The 21,849-nt window shown below is 44.5% G+C and overlaps 1 protein-coding gene across 2 annotated transcripts in view; it reads left to right on the top strand.

The window, feature by feature from the left end:
• Window positions 1-21,849, top strand: part of LOC110498058 (collagen alpha-1(XII) chain) — an 89,598-nt gene that overhangs the window by 24,889 nt on the left and 42,860 nt on the right. Inside the window, exons 15-29 of one of the 2 annotated variants that reach the window (XM_036954993.2) lie at window positions 113-382; window positions 2,017-2,283; window positions 2,588-2,780; window positions 2,990-3,111; window positions 5,154-5,303; window positions 5,475-5,594; window positions 5,958-6,122; window positions 6,334-6,480; window positions 8,985-9,124; window positions 12,228-12,357; window positions 12,961-13,106; window positions 13,530-13,659; window positions 13,864-14,000; window positions 16,409-16,538; window positions 21,153-21,292. In XM_036954993.2, coding sequence (XP_036810888.1) covers window positions 113-382; window positions 2,017-2,283; window positions 2,588-2,780; window positions 2,990-3,111; window positions 5,154-5,303; window positions 5,475-5,594; window positions 5,958-6,122; window positions 6,334-6,480; window positions 8,985-9,124; window positions 12,228-12,357; window positions 12,961-13,106; window positions 13,530-13,659; window positions 13,864-14,000; window positions 16,409-16,538; window positions 21,153-21,292 — 2,387 coding nt within the window. The remainder of the gene's footprint in view (window positions 1-112; window positions 383-2,016; window positions 2,284-2,587; window positions 2,781-2,989; window positions 3,112-5,153; window positions 5,304-5,474; window positions 5,595-5,957; window positions 6,123-6,333; window positions 6,481-8,984; window positions 9,125-12,227; window positions 12,358-12,960; window positions 13,107-13,529; window positions 13,660-13,863; window positions 14,001-16,408; window positions 16,539-21,152; window positions 21,293-21,849) is intronic. The other variant, XM_036954995.2, reaches the window with a different exon arrangement.

Below are 21,849 nucleotides of genomic sequence, written 5' to 3'. Positions count from 1 at the left end.
TATCAACTAGCAGACCTAACACAAACTGTTTTGGTCCATTTGATACAGACTCTGTACTAACACTGGTATGTGAGATGTTTCCCAGCTTCCTCTGTCCTTTTTCCCCTCACAGTCTTTGGCTCCCCTAAAGACCTGGTTACCAAAGATGTCACGGAAACCAGCTTCGCTGTCTCCTGGACGGCAGCGCTTGGTAATGTGCGCTCCTACTGGTTGAAGTGGAAGTCGTTGTACACGGAGGAGACAGGGGAGAAGTCAGTCCCTGGAGATGTAACGGCCACAGTGCTGGACGGGCTCACTCCAGAGACGCGCTACCAGGTCTCTGTCTACGCAACCTACGACAGGAGAGAGGGGGAGCCGCTCGTGGGTGCTGAGACCACAGATGGTAAGTCACTTCTCCTCCCTAATGTTTCCACCATACTCAGACTTACTGTGGAACCCTCTCTCTCTGTCTCTCTGAGTCTGTTTCTCTCATTCAATCTCTCTCTCGCTCTCTTTCTCTTTCACTCATCCTCTCTGTCTGCCTGAGAAGATTTTCGTCCACAGTTTACCACAGAGCTGAAAAAAATATATAGATGTAGGATATAAAAATACCCCATGACCTCAGAAAATCTATCTATATAACTGGAACGAGCCTATATAAAGCACCTGGAACGAATAGGAGATCCAGAGTGGGTCATATTTGTCTGATGATATTAAAGAGTGTGTCAAGATGGTTTGAGCCCTTGAAGAGATTGGATTTGGGAACAGACCTTATTTTCGTAAATACACCATGAGCGTCAAGCTTTCATAGTCTTTATAATCCAGGAGTAGATAAAAAAGGTAAAAAAGAAATGAAACAACTTCAGTCCTGTCACCCTGACTGTTGAAAGCAGTGACCCAGGCTTTAGAGTTATGCAGGAAACTTCAGCCCCATTCTTGGGCGCATGATGTGGAAAAAGTGAGATACGGTGACATTTCCGGCTCATTCTCTGAGCTTGGAGATAACGTCAATGCTGCTGGCATTCACCTGATCCATCTGAACAGCCAACGATATGCTTTTGTAATCAGGGTGACGTGTGTGACTGCGTGCGTTGGTGCATGCTTGTGCAAGCATGTGCACGTGTATGTTATGTACGTATATGGCCATGACGCAATGCGCCACACCTGCCCCCAGTTATCAGGGGAGATTGTGGATTGGGATAGACACAGGAGTAGACAGTGCTTCCCCTCTCCTCACAATACAGCGACCCACTGAAATGAGAAAAGCACATTGACGGAAACTCGCCCCGATTGGGGAATTCATCCGCTGGTTAGCGAGACAAAATGTGCTAATGGAAAATGTGTCTCTCCATCGTTTTGTTTATTGATTCTGGAAAGCAGGACAGGTGCAATTTACACCGAAAACAACCTTGAGGCACCTCCGGAGGCTCGTATGGTTTATATCTATGATCACTAGCCCTGCGGGTTCCTCCACCAGAACCACCAGCCCTCTCTCTGTCTCTCTCTCTCTGTCTCCGCTAACAGGACAGGTCCATTTGGATCAAACCACGCAGTGAAAACTTGGACAGGCTGCTTTTTTCCGTCCATAAAACTCCTCTCTCTGAAGTCTAGCTGTCTGAATATTTTCCTGAGCTCGTTTAGGGGTTTTGGCAATTCACACTTGTCCTTCCTGCACCAAAAACACACTGGGGTCATAGTATGGAAAGATAAAACACACAGTGGGTACAACCCACCACCTCAACACAATCTAGTAAAGCAGAGTCTGGTCAGTGTATGGTTTGACTGGAAAATAAAACTATGTTTGGATGGATTTGTGTTCACAAGCATATGGAAACTGAACAGATATCGCCGTGAAAACCTTGGAGGTATCCAACCGTGTCAATGTTTAGATTGCCCAGAAGAAGCCATGGCTTCGTACCATTTTGAAATGTAGGCAGCAATTTGGCATGCCTTCCAATTCTACTTTCTGCTCTAACTCGCAGCATGATACCAAAATCAATCCATCAATCATTCATTTTCTTTCATTTGTGCTACCAGTGTCTGCAGTCGGAAAAGTTGTCGTCGTTTCCGAGGAGACGGAGAAGAGCATGAAGGTGACATGGCAGCCTGCACCCGGGAATGTTGTCAACTACCGGGTGACATACAAGCCGGCGTCGGGAGGGCGACAGCTGGCCACCAAGGTGCCCGCTGGGACCACCAACACCATCTTGAGACGCTTAACGCCCATGACCACCTACGACATCACAGTGCTGCCTGTGTACAAGCAGGGAGAAGGAAAAGCAAGGCAAGGAGTAGGAACCACACGTACGTTGGTTTATCATTAACCACAACTGAACTGTGCTCTGTGATGTTTACGTTAGGTTAGGGGAGTCTTGTACAGTAGTTAGTCACTGGAGGGTTATGCAGACTCATATCAAGTACTTATCATCATCAACAACTAAATCTTGCATAAAACAGATGCTTGCAGTAGGATAGCCCAGGAGAGAATGGATCTCCAAATAGGCAGCTAAGTACTAGGATTTTACTAGTAATTGTAATAGTTTAGCCACATTTTACTTTCACTTTATATTCATCTGTTTATATCAAATCTTAATTTTCTCTGTTCCAGTGTCACCGTACAAAGCTCCTAGAAACTTGCAGACCTCCGAGCCTGCTAGGACCAGTTTCAGAGTGACCTGGGACCCCGCTCCAGGGGAGGTCAAGGGCTACAAGGTCACCTTCCACCCCATTGGGAATGATATAGACCTGGGAGAGCTGCTGGTCGGACCCTATGACAACACTGTGGTTCTGGAGGAGCTCAGGTAGGCTTATCCTTGGACTGGAATGTAAAGTATATCAGATGGACTGTCACATGTAATGTATTACTTTGCACAGGTACTGTAGTTTGAGCTATGACGCATTTTCATTAGTTCAGCAATTTGTTGTGTCAGTCTCTCAGTCATATCTCTCAGACAAACTGACAAACCTGTTGAGATGAATGAAGTGTAACTGATTTAAGTTTGTCTCACAGGGCTGGTACCAAGTACACAGTGAGTGTGTTTGGGATGTTTGAGGGAGGAGAGAGCCAGCCGTTGGATGGAGAGGAAAAGACTACTCTCTCTGATGCCCCTGAACCACCACCATATGATGGAGGTAATGCCTACTCTCAAACCCCTCCTACATGAATAATCACAGCCGGCAACAGCAACACAGCACTACACATGAGACTACACTGGAAATAATTGATCTCATGCACAGCCAATCAACAACCGTGGGCACGGCAGCCATGTTAAAAAGTAAAGGGTCATGCGTAAGGTAAATATTTGTATTCAGGAATCGTATATATAAAAAGCTGTGATCCATTTTAGAGGCAAAGGCGAAATAACACATTTTCCTCAAAGAACCCAACAACCCTAATGGCCTATAGGATTTTTAAAATTGTTTTATTAATCTCCCTCATGATACTTAAGGCCAAAGTGTGGGTATACATTTTTAATCCCTCTCCCATAAAAACAGATGAGTTGCCCTAAATGCCTTTTCTCAAAGCTAATTGTCTCACCAAATAACAGATTTAACGACTGTTCCATCTGTTGGCTGCTCGCTTTTTTCATCACTTTGGGTTCCTCTTTCTTTTTCTGGATCCTGCGGCAGCTAAGAGCAGTAGAATTGAAAAAAGGTGAAGCTGTTTGCAATTACCAGTGTTTTACAACCTACCGGGTGTGAGCACGTGGCGTGGTGCAGGGCAGTGAGTGACAGGAGAGGAGAGGAAAGAGAGAGAAGGAGGAAAATGTTATGTGTTTGATGGAAGACTCCAGAGAGGCCAGTCTGACACTCAGCTGACTGGAAGGCCTCCTCTAATAGGGAGCAGATACAGTGACAAGACCCAGTCAGCCAGTCAGCCAGTCAGTCAGGCAGCCACCCACCCACAATAATATAATTTAATAAAGTGGACAGAACAACCCTTCTACACCCCATTTCCACCTTTCTCCTTACCCAGTACTTCTCAATTCAGTCCCCCCATCCACAATCCTGGAGGAGTGAGATTAAGAAGGGAGTGAGGAGAGAGGGATTGGGTCTGAAGTAATCCGTTCATCAGCCTCCCTCAACTCTGAAGATATTTTACACCAGACAGTAATGGAAATTTGTCTCCTTTTCCACATTCAAAGTGTTTTTTCCTGTAAATTATAGATAACCGTTCTTTGAGTCACATATACATTTGTGCTGTAACGCACAAGTAAACAAAACATTGAATTTACAGTGCCATAAACAGAGACTGGATGTGAATTTATTTATTTGGTGAAATGCATATTGCAGTCAAAGGACAAACATCTGCCGTGGCCGATAAATCTTCCCCTTGTAGTCTCGCCCGATAGCCTTAGATAATTGTCTTTGTTACGACTGTGTAGCTAACTAAAACAGCCTGTAATCCGAACGACACACGGTTCAGTCACACTCCGCGGGACATCTATTTATCTGTGGGCCGCATGGGGAAGGAAAGACTAGTCTGTAAATCAAACATCATGTAACCTGTTTTCAATTGCAGACAGTGGCAGATTGCACAATGTCTGTGTGCGGCTGCTGTGTCTGCAGTCTTAACGGACTGGGGACGAGGCCTTCTTCTCATCCCACAGGTGTCTGGAAAACAGTGAGAGCTGTGCCAGTGAGGAATGCACAGTATCTCTCACCAAGGAGACCCTCGTATATCATGTCAGGAGAGCTTATTTTTGTTGTTCCCCGGGAGAGGCTGAGCAGTGGCCAGTGAAGAACACTCCTCGGACACACAGAGAGAGAGAGAGAGACAGAACAGTCCCAACTTGTTGGAAGAAAAGAAGACAATAATTATATCGGCACCTGGAAATGAAATGTGTATGATGAAAATAACTTGTAACCCTAAAAATGGAATAGAAAGTGTTTTTACTGCTTGCTTTTAAAGAGAAATATGTTTTTTTTTCTGTTTGGGAAGTGTGTGTGATGTACTGTGAATCAATGGCAACAATGTAATGTCAATGACCTCTTTTCTTTCCTACTCCTTCACCTCTCTTCACACCCATGCATTATTAAACACCTCTGAGCCATCTCCATGACATGTCTGACCTCATAACTTCACCTGTAATATAACGGAAACTGCATTATAATAACTAGAGCCCATCACTGTTCTGTTCTGTGTCTCTGACCTGTAACCTCTGACCCCTCAGATGTGGTGTGTAAGACCAAAGCCCGGGCTGATATAGTCCTGCTGATCGATGGCTCCTGGAGTATCGGCCGTCTGAACTTCAAAACCATTCGCTCCTTCATCTCTCGCATGGTGGGAGTTTTTGACATCAGCCCTGACAGGGTCCAGATCGGTAGGTTGAACCTCAGTGTGCCTAAGGTCTCACAGGATATGAGCATTCCTGCTCCCTGCTGTAGATAACACTATTGTAGCTCCACTCTCCAGTAATTCTGTAGGTGTTATAGTGTTGTGTAGATTTACATGGCATCTGATCTGACAGAGGCTCTCTGTGTGTTTCTCCCAGGTCTGGCCCAGTACAGTGGTGACCCTAAGACTGAGTGGCACCTGAATGCCCACAGGACCAGGGCTTCCCTGTTGGAGGCTGTAGCCAACCTGCCCTACAAAGGAGGCAACACACTCACTGGTACTGTACTTAATCTATATCTATAACCTCAATGCAGACATTACTGTTTTATACTGTTAACTCTATCATGTTCATGCTTGTATTGGCTACTGAAGAAGGTTCCAGTTCGTAAACTTCACAATGGAAACTGTGCCACTGCTTTGATTCTTGGCAGCTGAGCTGTTTGTGTGATAGCCAGAGGGTGAAGGGAACTGAACTCAATTGTATGCTCCATTATGCAAATAAAACGTTGTTGTTCCTAAAAGGCTCACAATGTATTTTATAATAATCTGCATTCTGTTTAGCCTTGTTGGAAAGGCCTCAGAGAAATTATTAAACCGTATATATCAGTGTGATAAATAAATGTTTCTGTCTTCGTTGCAGGTTTGGCTCTGAACTACATCCTCCAGAACAATTTCAAGGAGAATGTTGGGATGAGACCCAACGCTCGTAAGATCGGAGTGCTGGTCACTGATGGCAAGTCTCAGGATGACATCATTGCCAACTCCCAGAACCTGCGTGACCAGGGCATTGAGTTGTATGCCATCGGTGAGTCTCTGCCATCTTCACTGGGAACTTTTCCCTTTCTTCTATTTTGACTTGATAGGACATCTGACACTCCTTGTATCCATCTCAACTTGAATAATGACAGTTATCTTTGTCGTCTTGAAGTAGCGTGTGAATGCTCGAGTTGCCCTAGAATAATTGCTCTAAGACGGGATAGCTGACTTGACAGTTGTCCCTTGTTGACTCCTCCTAGGTGTGAAGAACGCTGACGAGAATGAGCTGAGGTCCATCGCCTCTGACCCGGAGGAGATCCACATGTACAACGTGGCCGACTTCTCCTTTCTGCTGGACATAGTGGATGACCTGACTGACAACCTCTGTAACAGCGTCAAGGGACCAGGTACCTTCAGCCTTCCATTAAACTCCTTGTCGTGACTGTTAATAAGGTGGCAGTCTTATTGGCTATGCAGGTTAAACCCCTTAGTCTTAATACTAGTGCTAAGGCTTATATTCACAAAATGTTCCAGAGCGGGAGTGTTGATCTAGGATCAGTTTTGCCTTTGATTTCATAATGAATAAGAGGGGAGAGCTGATCCTAGATCTTTGAGACTCTTTGTGAATACGGGCGACGATCTCGATCTGTGTGAGGCTGTAGTTATGTAAACAGGGTTTAGGTCATGGCTAAGAGAGACCCTCAATAGAGTTGCAAGTCTGGAGCACCAGAGGAGACTACACAAGGAGCTGAATGCCAGCTTACCACTGGAAATAATATAGAATCTAGTCCTCTTTCCCCCGATGCTCTATTTTATCCTCTCTGAAATCAGAAATAGTCAGCTCCTTAAACAAATGAATGAGCTGGAACTGGATACTATGTTTTTTTGAAAAGGCTTAGACGTGACGTGCAGCCGTCTGGAGTAAAGAGTCTTTGTCTGTCTGTCAACTGGATTTTCTGCTAGGGAGCTGTGTCCAAATCTGTGAAAGACAACTCAAATGCTTGGTAAACAACAGGTGTAGACTAACAGTGAAATTCTTAAATAGGGGTCCTTCCCAACAATGCAGAGAGAAAATAGAGAAATAACAGAAAAGTAAAACATGTAATAATAAAAGCTTAGTAAATACACAATTAGTTATGATAACTTGGCTACATACACGGGGTACCAGTACCGAGTCCATGTGCAGGAGTACCAAGTAGTTGAGTTAGATATGTACAGGTACATATACAGTTGAAGTCGGAAGTTTACATACACTTAGGTTGGAGTCATTAAAACTTGTTTTTCAACCACTCCACACATTTCTCGTTAACAAACTATAGTTTTGTCAAGTTGGTTAGGACATCTACTTTGTGCATGACACAAGTCATTTTTCCAACAATTGTTTACATACAGATTATTTCACTTATAATACACTATATCACAATTCCAGGGAGTCAGAAGTTTACATACTCTAAGTTGACTGTGCCTTTAAACAGCTTGGAAAATTACAGAAAATTATGTCATGGCTTTAGAAGCCTCTGATAGGCTAATTGACATCATTTGAGTCAATTGGAGGTGTACCTGTGGATGTATTTCAAGGCCTACCTTCAAACTCAGTGCCTCTTCGCTTGACATCATGTGAAAATCAAAAGAAATCAGCCAAGACCTCAGAAAAAAATTGTACACCTCCACAAGTCTGGTTCATCCTTGGGAGCAATTTCCAAACGCCTGAAGGTACCACGTTCATCTGTACAAACAATAGTATGCAATCTGTACAAACAATAGTATGCAAGTATAAACACCATGGGACCACGCAGCCGTCATACCGCTCAGGAAGGAGACGCATTCTGTCTCCTAGAGAAGAACGTACTTTGGTGCGAAAAGTGCAAAGGACCTTGTGAAGATACTGGAGGAAAAGTGCAAATCAATCCCAGAACAACAAAGAGTCTCTGAAGATGCTGGAGGAAACAGGTACAAAAGTATCTATATTCACAGTAAAACGAGTCCTATATCGACATAACCTGAAAGGCCACTCAGCAAGGAAGAAGCCACTGCTCCAAAACCACCATAAAAAAGCCAGACTACGGTTTGCAACTGCACTGGGGACAAAGATCGTACTTTTTGGAGAAATGTCCTCTGGTCTGATGAAAGAAAAATAGAACTGTTTGGTTGAAAAAGGGGTTGTGGGGGTGTTGTGGGGGACTTTGCTGCAGGAGGGACCGGTGCACTTCACAAAATAGATGGCATCATGAGGAACAAAAATTATGTGGATATATTGAAGCAACATCTCAAGACATTAGTCAGGAAGTTAAAGCTTGGTCGCAAATGGGTCCTCCAAATGGACAATGACCCCAAGCATACTTCCAAAGTTGTGGCAAAATGGCTTAAGGACAACAAAGTCAAGGTATTGGAGTGGCCATCACAAAGCCCTGACCTCAATCCCATAGAACATTTGTTGGCAGAACTGAAAAAACGTGTGCGAGCACGGTGGCCTACAAACCTGACTAAGTTACACCAGCTCTGTCAGGAGGAATGGGACAAAATTCCCACAACTTATTGTGGGAAGCTTGTGGAAGGCTACCTGAAACACTTGACCCAAGTTAATACATTTAATGCAATGCTACCAAATACTAATTGAGTGTATGTAAACTTCTGACCCACTGGAAATGTGACGAAAGAAAGAAATATAAATATTTAAATAATATAAATAATAAATATAATTCTGACATTTCACATTCTTAAAATAAAGTGGTGATCCTAACTGAGCTAAGACAGGGAATTTTTACTAAGATTATACATGTCAGGAATTGTGAAAAACTGAGTTTAAATGTATTTGTCTAAGGTGTATGTAAACTTCAGACTTTAACTCTAACTAGGAATAAAGTGACATATAATAAACAATGAGATCCTATGCTTTGGGTTGATTTGATAGGAGGTGGCCCCGAGGCACCCACTGACCTTGTGACCTCAGAGGTGACCCACTATTCGTTCCGTGCCAGCTGGACAGGCCCTGAAGGTCCAGTGGAGAAGTACCGTGTGGAGTACATGACCTTGTCTGGACGCCCTCAGCAGGTACATACCTTTAACCTCCACACTAACTCAACCCTATCAAAGACCAACCCCTCTGTTTACTCTTCCCTATCAGCCCCCCAAACCCCTCTGTCACTCCCCCTCTGTCAACCCCCAAACCCCTCTGTCACTCCCCCTCTATCAACCCCCAAATCCCTCTGTCACTCCCCCTCTGTCAACCCTCAAACCCCTCTGTCACTCCCCCTCTATCAACCCACAAATCCCTCTGTCACTCCCCCTCTGTCAACCCCCAAACCCCTCTGTCACTCCCCCTCTATCAACCCACAAATCCCTCTGTCACTCCCCCTCTGTCAACCCCCAAACCCCTCTGTCACTCCCCCTCTATCAACCCACAAATCCCTCTGTCACTCCCCCTCTGTCAACCCCCAAACCCCTCTGTCACTCCCCCTCTATCAACCCCCAAACCCCTCTGTCACTCACCCTCTATCAACCCCCAAACCCCTCTGTCATTCCCCTCTATCAACCCCCAAACCCGTCTGTCACTCCCCCTCTATCACAAACCCCTCTGTCACTCCCCCTCTATCAACCCCCAAACCCCTCTGTCCCTCCCCCTCTATCAACCCCCAAATCCCTCTGTCACTCCCCCTCTGTCAACCCCCAAACCCCTCTGTCACTCCCCCTCTATCAACCCCCAAACCCCTCTGTCACTCACCCTCTATCAACCCCCAAACCCCTCTGTCATTCCCCTCTATCAACCCCCAAACCCGTCTGTCACTCCCCCTCTATCACAAACCCCTCTGTCACTCCCCCTCTATCAACCCCCAAACCCCTCTGTCCCTCCCCCTCTATCAACCCCCAAATCCCTCTGTCACTCCCCCTCTGTCAACCCCCAAACCCCTCTGTCACTCCCCCTCTATCAACCCCCAAACCCCTCTGTCACTCACCCTCTATCAACCCCCAAACCCCTCTGTCATTCCCCTCTATCAACCCCCAAACCCATCTGTCACTCCCCCTCTATCACAAACCCCTCTGTCACTCCCCCTCTATCAACCCCCAAACCCCTCTGTCACTCACCCTCCAACAACACCCAAACCCCTCTGTCACTCCCCCTCTATCACAAATCCCTCTGTCACTCCCACCTGAGGATGGAAGCAAGTTGTAAAGGTTTTGTTCTCAATGACTTACTTTGCTAAATAAAGATAGAAGAGATGACATACTATAAGTATTCACCCTGACCCCACACCTACCCTACATGTAGCTTTGAGGACATTATGGGCAGGTTTGTGGGAAGACTTTTTCATTGTCCTGGGTTTAGTTCTAGCCTCTGATCTGCCAGATACTAGAGGGAAACCCCAGAAACTCTCCCCACCTCCCTTCCTCAAGCTTGTGTTGGCTGCTCAGTATGAGGGTGTTTGGTAAAATGGGTTTGGCAGAGGGTAAGACCACAAAATACAAGGCTTTCAATTAAAGGTTTGTTTTGTTTATTTCATATCCCTTTATCTGACAGCTGCAGGGTATTGGCTCCAGTGTACTAGAATGGGGTAGCTAACTTCCAACTTCTTGGAGTCCAATTTCATTTTTCTAAGTATTTATTTTATTCCAACTCTCATGGCTTTGTGATGCAGTGGTCTAGTGTGTGATCAAGGTTTTGTTTGTTTTTTACTCTTCTAAATAGAAACAGAGTGGGGCGGAAAGTGTGGAGTTTGTTCAAAGTTCCCACAACCAATTTCTGACCTACCACCTGGATTCGGTCCAATGTAGCAAAATTTGAAAGATAATGAAATTGGAACCCTACTTTTGAGAAAATGGCTCATGAGTATTTTGGTACAGCTACTGGAGAGTTCTTCTTTGTCTACACCCATTCAACATCGTTCACACCCTCTTAAGCCGTAGCCACACCCATCTCTCGAAGGATTCACAGTGTAGTAAACAACCAAAGATTTCAAGACTAAAAGTAGTGAGAGTAGAAGCAAAAAGTAGTAGTACAAATAAACTTTATCTAGTCCTTGGCCTATATCCTAATCTGACTTTGGTGCAGGTCATACTGTTCTTCACATTACCGTATCTGGTAAACAAACAATATATAAAATAAAATCTTAATGTATTTGTCACATGCGCATGATACAGAAGGTGTAAACTGTACAGTGAAATGGTTACTTGGATAGTGGAGTCTTTTGTTTATACATGTAGCTAGCTACTTAGCTAGCTAAACAATTAACCATAATCCCAACTCTAATGCCGCGTTCAAAACAACTGGGAACTAAAAAAAAAAAAGACTGGGAAAAATCGATCTGAATGGTCATCCAACTCAGAATTCCAACTCTGGAACTCGGGCCTCTTTCTAGAGCTCCTACACAGATCATACATGTAACGTTAGCCAACGAGCCAGCTAGCTAAAGTTAGCTAGCTAGTTAACAGAATACTTTAACTTGCAATGAAAATGACTTTCCACGAAATTGGAAACATATAATATCTAAAAATGTCACTTGACTCTTGCCTGTATACATGGATGAACTCTTCTCCCTTTGTCATGCATGCCACGGTTGCCCTTAGTTTGAAGATGTTATCCGGAGACAAATGTTTTATACAACAGACTCTCTCCGCATTTGGCAATCATCTCTCTGCTTCCACTGGGCATTCCACTGATTTCAAAACTGTTATAAACAGAAGCATGCTACATGGCAGACCAATGCAAACTCAACTCTCGGCATGTCCAGCCCACTATTGTCTCGGCCAATCATGGCTAGTGGGAAGGTTCCTGTATTTTCCATGGCTAAACCAACTAGGCTCGTTATTTAACAATTGCATTCATATTTACAAAAGGCATACACATGAAAGTTCACGTTCCAGCAAGCATTTCTGAAAAACATTTTTTTTAAATGCCTCTCCTGTAAAGTAGTGACGTGCAACATACGCCTAGCTTCCAGAAACGGGTCATATTTGTGGTTCAATGAAGACCACTAGCATCAACACAGGAAATACCAATAGCTGTACTTTGTTGTATTGTTTGGCTTATTTGTCCTCCAACAGAAACCAACCTTTCCATGCTTGTCAATGGGGTTACTTAAAATAGCCATCCAAAGTCATTCTACAACCTCATACTGTATTCGCCTGGTTCATGTTTACTCTTGTTGTCTGGGTGTAGATGTTTGTTGATGGCTCTGTGACCACAGCCATCCTACCTAACCTGAACCCACTGACTGAGTATCTGGTCAACGTCTACTCTGTCATCGGAGAGGAGAGCAGCAACCCACTGAAGGGCGCTGAAACCACCTGTGAGTCCTAATCTGTTTTTCTGTGTTCTTCTTTAAAACCACTATACTGTACCTGTCTGTCCATTACTGTCCTTTAACATACCTGTGTGTCCCACACGTAATCTCTATAGGATCAACAATGGATGTCTTTGAGACTGTAAAACAAGTATTCTTTCGTTACATTCAGCACACCACTGTGACTTTATAGATGTTCCTGTGGTGCTTGTGCGGTCCCTGTTTTCAACGTTAAAGAAAGAACCACACTGTCTTATTTATGATACCATATAAGGCTGATATTATTGTAATCAAAGGGGGAAACACTGTTTCAAACTCAAAACCATGCTGTTATTCGGCGCCCACTATGTGCATCAAGAATGAGAGAGTTTTTTTTATGTTGTTCTTCACTATTTTATTTGTCCTCTAGAATAGCGTGATTTTATGAAGCAATTTTCTTTATGAGTTATTTCTCCATAAAAGCTCCTATAAAATACCTCATTGTTTAGTTCTCACTACTTGAATAACCACATGAAATCTGCATGGCTACGTTTCACTGCAAACATTTAATTTTTGGGATTGTGTGTGTTTAGAATCTAAGTGTTTCCCTTTCCCTCTTCCCATGTCCAGTGCCCCTCAGCGCAGTGAGGAAGATGATCATCTATGAGGAGCGTCCCACCACCATGAGGGTGAAGTGGGAGGAAGCAGTGGGTGCCACGAACTACATGCTACTCTACAGAGCCATCAACGCCACAGAGCCCTCCGTGGAGAAAGAGGTGAGACGGCAACTGAGAGAGAGAGAGAGAGAAAGAGAGAGACGCCAGTCCAACTGCTGCACTGACACACATACACAGATGCTGCCAATGACCGGATATACCGGTCCCCTGCCAATGTCTCCTGACAGCATGCAGATGTCAAGGAGCAGTGATGAATAACTTTCCTTTTATGGATGCAGAGACAACAAAACACAGAATTATTTATTACATTTTTTTTTTTACTCTGGCATGATATTAGTTCCTGAGGTGTCAAATCAAGAGGATTAGATCGTCTGTAGTATTGGCAAACACTTAGATAAGTTATATGACACTGGACACTGCCTAAGACCCTTCATCTGTGTTAACATGTTCATCCAAACTGCCTGTCTGAACGACAGTGAGCCTTGTAAAATAATGTTTGTTCCGTCATGGTACTCCCTGCAGATGAGAGTTGGAGGGGACACGACTGATGTCCAGTTGGTGCAGCTGATCCCCAACACGGCCTACACTCTGTCCATCTTAGCCCTGCATGGACAGTCAGCCAGCGACCCTCTGACCGAGCAAGGAGTCACATGTACATACAGAACAGTACTCTTCTACCTTCAAATGTTGTTATTAATGTTTTTGTCAGTGCCCTAAGGGAGGGTAAGGCACGACAGGTCCTAACTCGTATAGAGTAAATCAGGTCTCCTCACTCCCTAGTTTATGGAATGAAAGGGATTAAAGTAATAATGGAATTTGGTGAGCCTCATGTTCTATATCTCTGTCCCCTCTGTAGTGCCCATGCCCCCTGCGGGAGAGCTGAGGGTCAGAGACGTTACCCATAGCACCCTGAAGATGAACTGGGATGCTGCTCCAGGTGCCGTCCTCAAATACATCGTCACCTACACGCCTGATGAGGGAGAGGCCAAAGAGGTGAGATACGACAATCACAATACATCTGTTGGATACAGACGGCAGTGAAAGGAATACTCTGTACTCTACATACTCCCTCTGGGGGCAGAAACATATGCTTAGCTCTCTCTCCTACTGGTCACAGCAGACACCAGCTCCTGTGCTGAGCACATTCTCTGTTTATGTCAGCTAGCAGATTGATATTGATATTTTTTACGCATCATTTGCGATATGACATTAGACAGCGTAATGGGAAGGGCAGCTGGTGAGAAGGGTATGCAGTGGACCTCTGGGTCTGTGCTATTTGACCGGGAGCCTGGTGGAAGGATTACACCACTGGACCGGAAGCCTGGTGGAAGGATCACACCACTGGACCGGGAGCCCGGTGGAATGATCACACCATTGGACCAAGAGCCTGGTGGAAGGATCACCCCACTGGACCGGGAGCCTGGTGGAAGGATCACACCATTGGACCGGGAGCCTGGTGGAAGGATCACACCATTGGACCGGGAGCCCGGTGGAATGATCACACCATTGGACCAAGAGCCTGGTGGAATGATCACACCATTGGACCAAGAGCCTGGTGGAAGGATCACCCCACTGGACCGGGAGCCTGTTGGAAGGATCACCCCACTGGACCGGGAGTCTGGTGGAAGGATCACCCCACTGGACCGGGAGCCTGGTGGAAGGATCACCCCACTGGACCGGGAGCCTGGTGGAAGGATCACCCTACTGGACCGGGAGCCTGGTGGAAGGATCACCCCACTGGACCGGGAGCCTGGTGGAAGGATCACCCCACTGGACCGGGAGCCTGGTGGAATGATCACACCATTTGACCAAGAGTCTGGTGGAAGGATCACCCCACTGGACCGGGAGCCTGGTGGAAGGATCACACCATTGGACCGGGAGCCTGGTGGAAGGATCACACCATTGGACCGGGAGCCCGGTGGAATGATCACACCATTGGACCAAGAGCCTGGTGGAATGATCACACCATTGGACCAAGAGCCTGGTGGAAGGATCACCCCACTGGACCGGGAGCCTGTTGGAAGGATCACCCCACTGGACCGGGAGTCTGGTGGAAGGATCACCCCACTGGACCGGGAGCCTGGTGGAAGGATCACCCCACTGGACCGGGAGCCTGGTGGAAGGATCACCCCACTGGACCGGGAGTCTGGTGGAAGGATCACCCCACTGGACCGGGAGCCTGGTGGAATGATCACACCATTTGACCAAGAGTCTGGTGGAAGGATCACCCCACTGGACCGGGAGCCTGGTGGAAGGATCACACCATTGGACCGGGAGCCTGGTGGAAGGATCACACCATTGGACCGGGAGCCCGGTGGAATGATCACACCATTGGACCAAGAGCCTGGTGGAATGATCACACCATTGGACCAAGAGCCTGGTGGAAGGATCACCCCACTGGACCGGGAGCCTGTTGGAAGGATCACCCCACTGGACCGGGAGTCTGGTGGAAGGATCACCCCACTGGACCGGGAGCCTGGTGGAAGGATCACCCCACTGGACCGGGAGCCTGGTGGAAGGATCACCCCACTGGACCGGGAGTCTGGTGGAAGGATCACCCCACTGGACCGGGAGCCTGGTGGAATGATCACACCATTTGACCAAGAGTCTGGTGGAAGGATCACCCCACTGGACCGGGAGTCTGGTGGAAGGATCACCCCACTGGACCGGGAGCCTGGTGGAAGGATCACCCCATTGGACCGGGAGCCTGGTGGAAGGATCACCCCACTGGACCGGGAGCCTGGTGGAAGGATCACCCCACTGGACACGGGAGCCTGGTGGAAGGATCACCCCATTGGACCGGGAGCCTGGTGAAAGGATCACCCCACTGGACCGGGAGTCTGGTGGAAGGATCACACCACTGACAGAGATTTCAGACTAAGGAACATTAGGAATGACCTCCTGTACCAAATGCCGTGATCGTGCGATTCCTGAGTACTGAAAAGAAACAGAGAAGTTTATTGTGCATTTAGAAATATGTTTGGGGTACTTTTCCAGTGCAGTATGTTTGTGCTTGACTGTCATATATATATATTTTTTTTTTTTATTATTTTTTTTTACTTGATTGTTTATCTTTCTCCACCTCTGCGTGTGCTAAGGATTTACACATGAAGTGGAGATAACATGCTGTCTCGTCAGATGTATACAAAGACGCCCACAGTTTCTCTCACAGATTCTTTGGAACTCATCAATGAGAATGGAAAATTACTTTGGAAGGCATTCAACATGACCATGATGAGGAAAACAGAATTACTCATGACAAACCCTAACCCTCCATTTACAAAATAATGCAATAGTTATTCAGTTGTTGATACAGGTAAATGATTTAACATGGTTTACACTGGAATAATGTGACAGACTGTAGAGCTTGATGTAAACAAAGATGTTGTTTTGGTCTGCAGCTTGAAGTGGGGGGAGGTGTGACCTCCAAGGCCTTGGACAACCTGATCTCTCAGACTGAGTATGTCCTGGCTGTCACCCCCATCTACAATGATGGAGCTGGAAACCCCATGCTCAACACAGCCATCACAGGTACAGTCACACAGCGTATGTGAGGGTTAACACACTGGGGTTACACTCCATGGAAGTCCTACTCAGTACTATAGGCCTAAAAAACTTTTGGGCCCTAGTTATAAGGTATATTGATGTTTTTTTTATAGGGTATAGTAATGTCCTAGTTATAGGGTATATTGATGTTTTTGTTATAGGGTATAGTGATGTCCTAGTTATAGGGTATATTGATGTTTTTGTTACAGGGTATAGTGATGTCCTAGTTATAGGGTATATTGATGTTTTTGTTATAGGGTATGGTAATGTCCTAGTTATAGGGTATAGTAATGTCCTAGTTACAGGGTATAGTGATGTCATAGTTAGAGGGTATATTGATGTTTTTGTTATAGGGTATGGTAATGTCCTAGTTATAGGGTATAGTAATGTCCTAGTTATAGGGTATAGTGATGTCCTAGTTAGAGGGTATATTGATGTTTTTGTTATAGGGTATAGTGATGTCCTAGTTATAGGGTATATTGATGTTTTTGTTATAATGTATGGTAATGTCCTAGTTATAGGGTATAGTGATTTCTTTGTTATAGGGTATAGTGATGTCATAGTTATAGGGTATGGTAATGTCCTAGTTATAGTGTATAGTGATGTCCTAGTTATAGGGTATATTGATGTTTTTGTTATAGGGTATAGTCATGTCCTAGTTATAGGGTATATTGATGTTTTTGTTATAGGGTATGGTAATGTCCTAGTTATAGGGTATAGTGATTTCTTTGTTATAGGGTATAGTGATGTCATAGTTATAGGGTATGGTAATGTCCTAGTTATAGGGTATAGTAATGTCCTAGTTATAGGGTATATTGATGTTTTTGTTATAGGGTATGGTAATGTCCTAGTTATAGGGTATAGTAATGTCCTAGTTATAGTGTATAGTGATGTCCTAGTTATAGGGTATATTGATGTTTTTGTTATAGGGTATAGTGATGTCCTAGTTATAGGGTATATTGATGTTTTTGTTATAGGGTATGGTAATGTCCTAGTTATAGGGTATAGTGATTTCTTTGTTATAGGGTATAGTGATGTCATAGTTATAGGGTATGGTAATGTCCTAGTTATAGGGTATAGTAATGTCCTAGTTACAGGGTATAGTGATGTCCTAGTTATAGGGTATATTGATGTTTTTGTTATAGGGTATGGTAATGTCCTTGTTATAGGGTATAGTGATTTCTTTGTTATAGGGTATAGTGATGTCATAGTTGTAGGGTATGGTAATGTCCTAGTTATAGGGTATGGTAATGTCCTAGTTATAGTGTATAGTGATGTCCTAGTTATAGTGTATAGTGATGTCCTAGTTATAGGGTATATTGATGTTTTTGTTATAGGGTATAGTGATGTCCTAGTTATAGGGTATATTGATGTTTTTGTTACAGGGTATAGTGATGTCCTAGTTATAGGGTATATTGATGTTTTTGTTATAGGGTATGGTAATGTCCTAGTTATAGGGTATAGTGATTTCTTTGTTATAGGGTATAGTGATGTCATAGTTATAGGGTATGGTAATGTCCTAGTTATAGTGTATAGTAATGTCCTAGTTATAGGGTATAGTGATGTCATAGTTATAGGGTATGGTAATGTCCTAGTTATAGGGTATAGTAATGTCCTAGTTATAGTGTATAGTGATGTCCTAGTTATAGGGTATATTGATGTTTTTGTTATAGGGTATGGTAATGTCCTAGTTATAAGGTATAGTGATTTCTTTGTTATAGGGTATAGTGATGTCAAAGTTATAGGTTATAGTGATGTCATAGTTATAGGGTATAGTGATGTCATAGTTAAATGGTATAGTGATGTCGTAGTTATAGGGTATATTAATGTCTTTGTTATAGGGTATGGTAATGTCATGGTTATAAAGTATAGTGATGTCATAGTTATATGGTATAGTGATGTCGTAGTTATAGGGTATATTAATGTCTTTGTTATAGGGTATGGTAATGTCATGGTTATAAAGTATAGTGATGTCATAGTTATATGGTATAGTGATGTCATAGTTATAGGGTATATTAATGTCTTTGTTATAGGGTATGGTAATGTCATGGTTATAAAGTATAGTGATGTCATAGTTATATGGTATAGTGATGTCATAGTTATAGGGTATATTAATGTCTTTGTTATAGGGTATGGTAATGTCATGGTTATAAAGTATAGTGATGTCATAGTTATATGGTATAGTGATGTCATAGTTATAGGGTATATTAATGTCTTTGTTATAGGGTATGGTAATGTCATAGTTATAGGGTATAGTAATGTCATAGTTATAGGGTATAGTGATGTCTTTGTTATAATGTCATAGTAATGTCACCTCTCTTTCGTATCGTATGAGATCCCCAAAGATTGGAAAGCTGCCGCGGTCATCCCCCTCTTCAAAGGGGGAGACACCTCAGACCCAAACTGTTATAGACCTATATCCATCCTGCCCTTCTTTTCTAAAATATTCTAAATTCAAGTTAAAAAACAGATCACCGACCATTTCGAATCTCACCATACCTTCTCCATTATACAATCTGGTTTCCGAGCTGGTCATGGGTGCACCTCAGCCACGCTCAAGGTCCTAAACGATATCATAACCGCCATCGATGAAGACAGTACTGTGCAGCCATCTTCAACGACCTGGCCAAGGCTTTCGACTTTGTCAATCACCGCATTCTTATCGGCAGACTCAATAGCCTTGGCTTCTCAAATACTGCCTCGCCTGGTTCACCAACTACTTCTCAGATAGAGTTCAGTGTGTCCCGCCCAACTAATATCACTACTCTGGACGGTTCTGACCTAGAATATGTGGACAACTACAAATACCTAGGTGTCTGGCTAGACTGTAAACTCTCCTTCCAGGCTCATTATAAACATCTCTAATCCAAAATGAAATCTAGAATCGGCTTCCTATTTCGCGACAAAGCATCCTTCACTCATGCTGCCAAACATACCCTCGTAAAACTGACTATCCTGCCGATCCTTGACTTTGGCGATGTAATTTACAAAATAGCCCCCAACACTCTACTCATCAAGCTGGATGTAGTCTATCACAGTGCCATCCATTTTATCATCAAAGCCCCATATACTACCCAACACTGCGACCTCTATGCTCTCGTTGGCTGGCCCTCACTTCATATCCATCGCCAAGCCTGCTGGCTCCAGGTCATCTATAAGTCTTTGCTAGGTAAAGCCCCGCCTTATCTCAGCTCACTGGTCACCATAGCAACACCCACCCTTAGCACGCGCTCCAGCAGGTATATTGCACTGGTTATCCCCAAAGCCAACACTTCCTTTCGCCGCCTTTCCTTCCAGTTCTCTGCTGCCAATGACTGGAACGAATTGCACAAATCTGGAGTCTTATATCTCCCTCTCTAACTTTATGCATCAGCTGTCAGAGCAGCTTACTGTACCTGTACACAGCCAATCTGTAAATAGCACACCCAACTACCTCATCACCATATTATTACTTACCCTCTTGCTCTTTTGCTCCCCAGTATATCTCTACTTGCACATCCTCATCTGCATATATATCTCTCCAGTATTAATGCTTAATTGTAATTATTTTCACCTCTGTGGCCTATTTATTGCCTTCCTCCCTACTCTTCTACATTTGCACACACTGTACTACCTCATCCCCATATACATTTTTATTTTGTGTTATTGACTGTATCTTTGTATGTGTTACTCTGTGTTGTTGTTTTTGTCGCACTGCTATGCTTTATCTTGGCCAGGTCTCAGTTGTAAATGAGAACTTGTTCTCAACTGGCCTACCTGGTTAAATAAAGGTGAAATAAAAATAAAATAAATATATAGTTATAGGGTATAGTAATGTCATAGTTATAGGGATGTCATAGTATTTAAATTATATATATTTTTTAATTACCCCTTTTTCTCCCCAATTTTGTAATATCTGATTGGTAGTTACAGTCTTGTCCCATTGCTGAAACTCCCCTATGGACTCTGGAGAGGCGAAGGTAAAGAGCCATGCGTCCTCCGAAACATGACCCTGTTAAGCCGCACTGCTGTTTGACACACTGCTGTGTGTTGGGGGAAACACCGTCCAGCTGGCGGCTGAAATCAGCGCTCAGCCCACCATAAGGAGTCTCTAGAGCACGATGGGACAAGGAAATCCCGTCCGGCCAAACCCTCCCCTAACCCGGACATCACTGGGCCAATTGTACGCCGCTTCATTGGTCTCCTGGTCACGGCCAGCTGTGAAACAGCCTGGGATCGAACCCGGGTCTGTAGTGACGCCTCAAGCACTGCAGTGCCTTAGACTGCTGCGCCACTCAGGAGGACAGAGATGCCATAGTTATAGGGTGTAGTGATGCCCTGGTTATAGGGTATAGTGATGCCCTGGTTATAGGGTACAGTGATGCCCTGGTTATAGGGTACAGTGATGCCCTGGTTATAGGGTACAGTGATGCCCTGGGTATAGGGTATAGTGATGCCCTGGGTATAGGGTATAGTGATGCCCTGGTTATAGGGTATAGTGATGCCCTGGTTATAGGGTGTAGTGATGCCCTGGTTATAGGGTATAGTGATGCCCTGGTTATAGGGTATGGTAATGGCATGGCAATCTCTCCCATATAACTTTTCCTTTCTTCTGTGTAGATGTTGTTCCTGCTCCTAAGAACCTGCGTTTCTCTGAGGTGACCCAGACCAGCTTCAGAGCCGACTGGGACCATGGGGCCCATGACGTGGCCCTTTATCGTATCGGCTGGACTAAGAAAGGAGAAAACAACTTTCAATATGTAAGACAACCATCCAGGTGGTTTGCACTGACATTAGATTTTGATTAACTATGTACAGAATATTGGGTTTAATGTACAGAATTGGATTATTCTTGGTATTCTCAATAAAGTTGTGATTAGGAAGCATTGCCGACATATATTCTATATGCCCTGTTGTGTTGTGTCTCCCAGTCTATAAGCCATGTTGTGTCGTGTCCACCAGTCTATAAGCCCTGTTGTGCTGGGTCTCTCAGTATATGAGCCCTGTTGTGTCGTGTCTCCCAGTCTATAAGCCCTGTTGTGTCGTGTCTCCCAGTCCATAAGCCCTGTTGTGTTGTGTCTACCAGTCTATAAGCCCTGTTGTGTTGTGTCTCCCAGTCCATAAGCCCTGTTGTGTTGTGTCTCCCAGTCCATAAGCCCTGTTGTGTTGTGTCTCCCAGTCCATAAGCCCTGTTGTGTTGTGTCTCCCAGTCTATAAGCCCTGTTGTGTTGTTTCTCCCAGTCCATAAGCTCTGTAGTGTCTCCCAGTCTATATGCCCTGATGTGTCTCCCAGTCTATAAGCCCTGTTGTGTTGAGT

Source organism: Oncorhynchus mykiss, chromosome 19, assembly GCF_057628025.1.
Source record: "Oncorhynchus mykiss isolate SJ-2025 chromosome 19, ASM5762802v1, whole genome shotgun sequence".
Taxonomy (NCBI): domain Eukaryota; kingdom Metazoa; phylum Chordata; class Actinopteri; order Salmoniformes; family Salmonidae; genus Oncorhynchus; species Oncorhynchus mykiss.
This window is presented reverse-complemented; position numbering and strand designations above follow the sequence as displayed.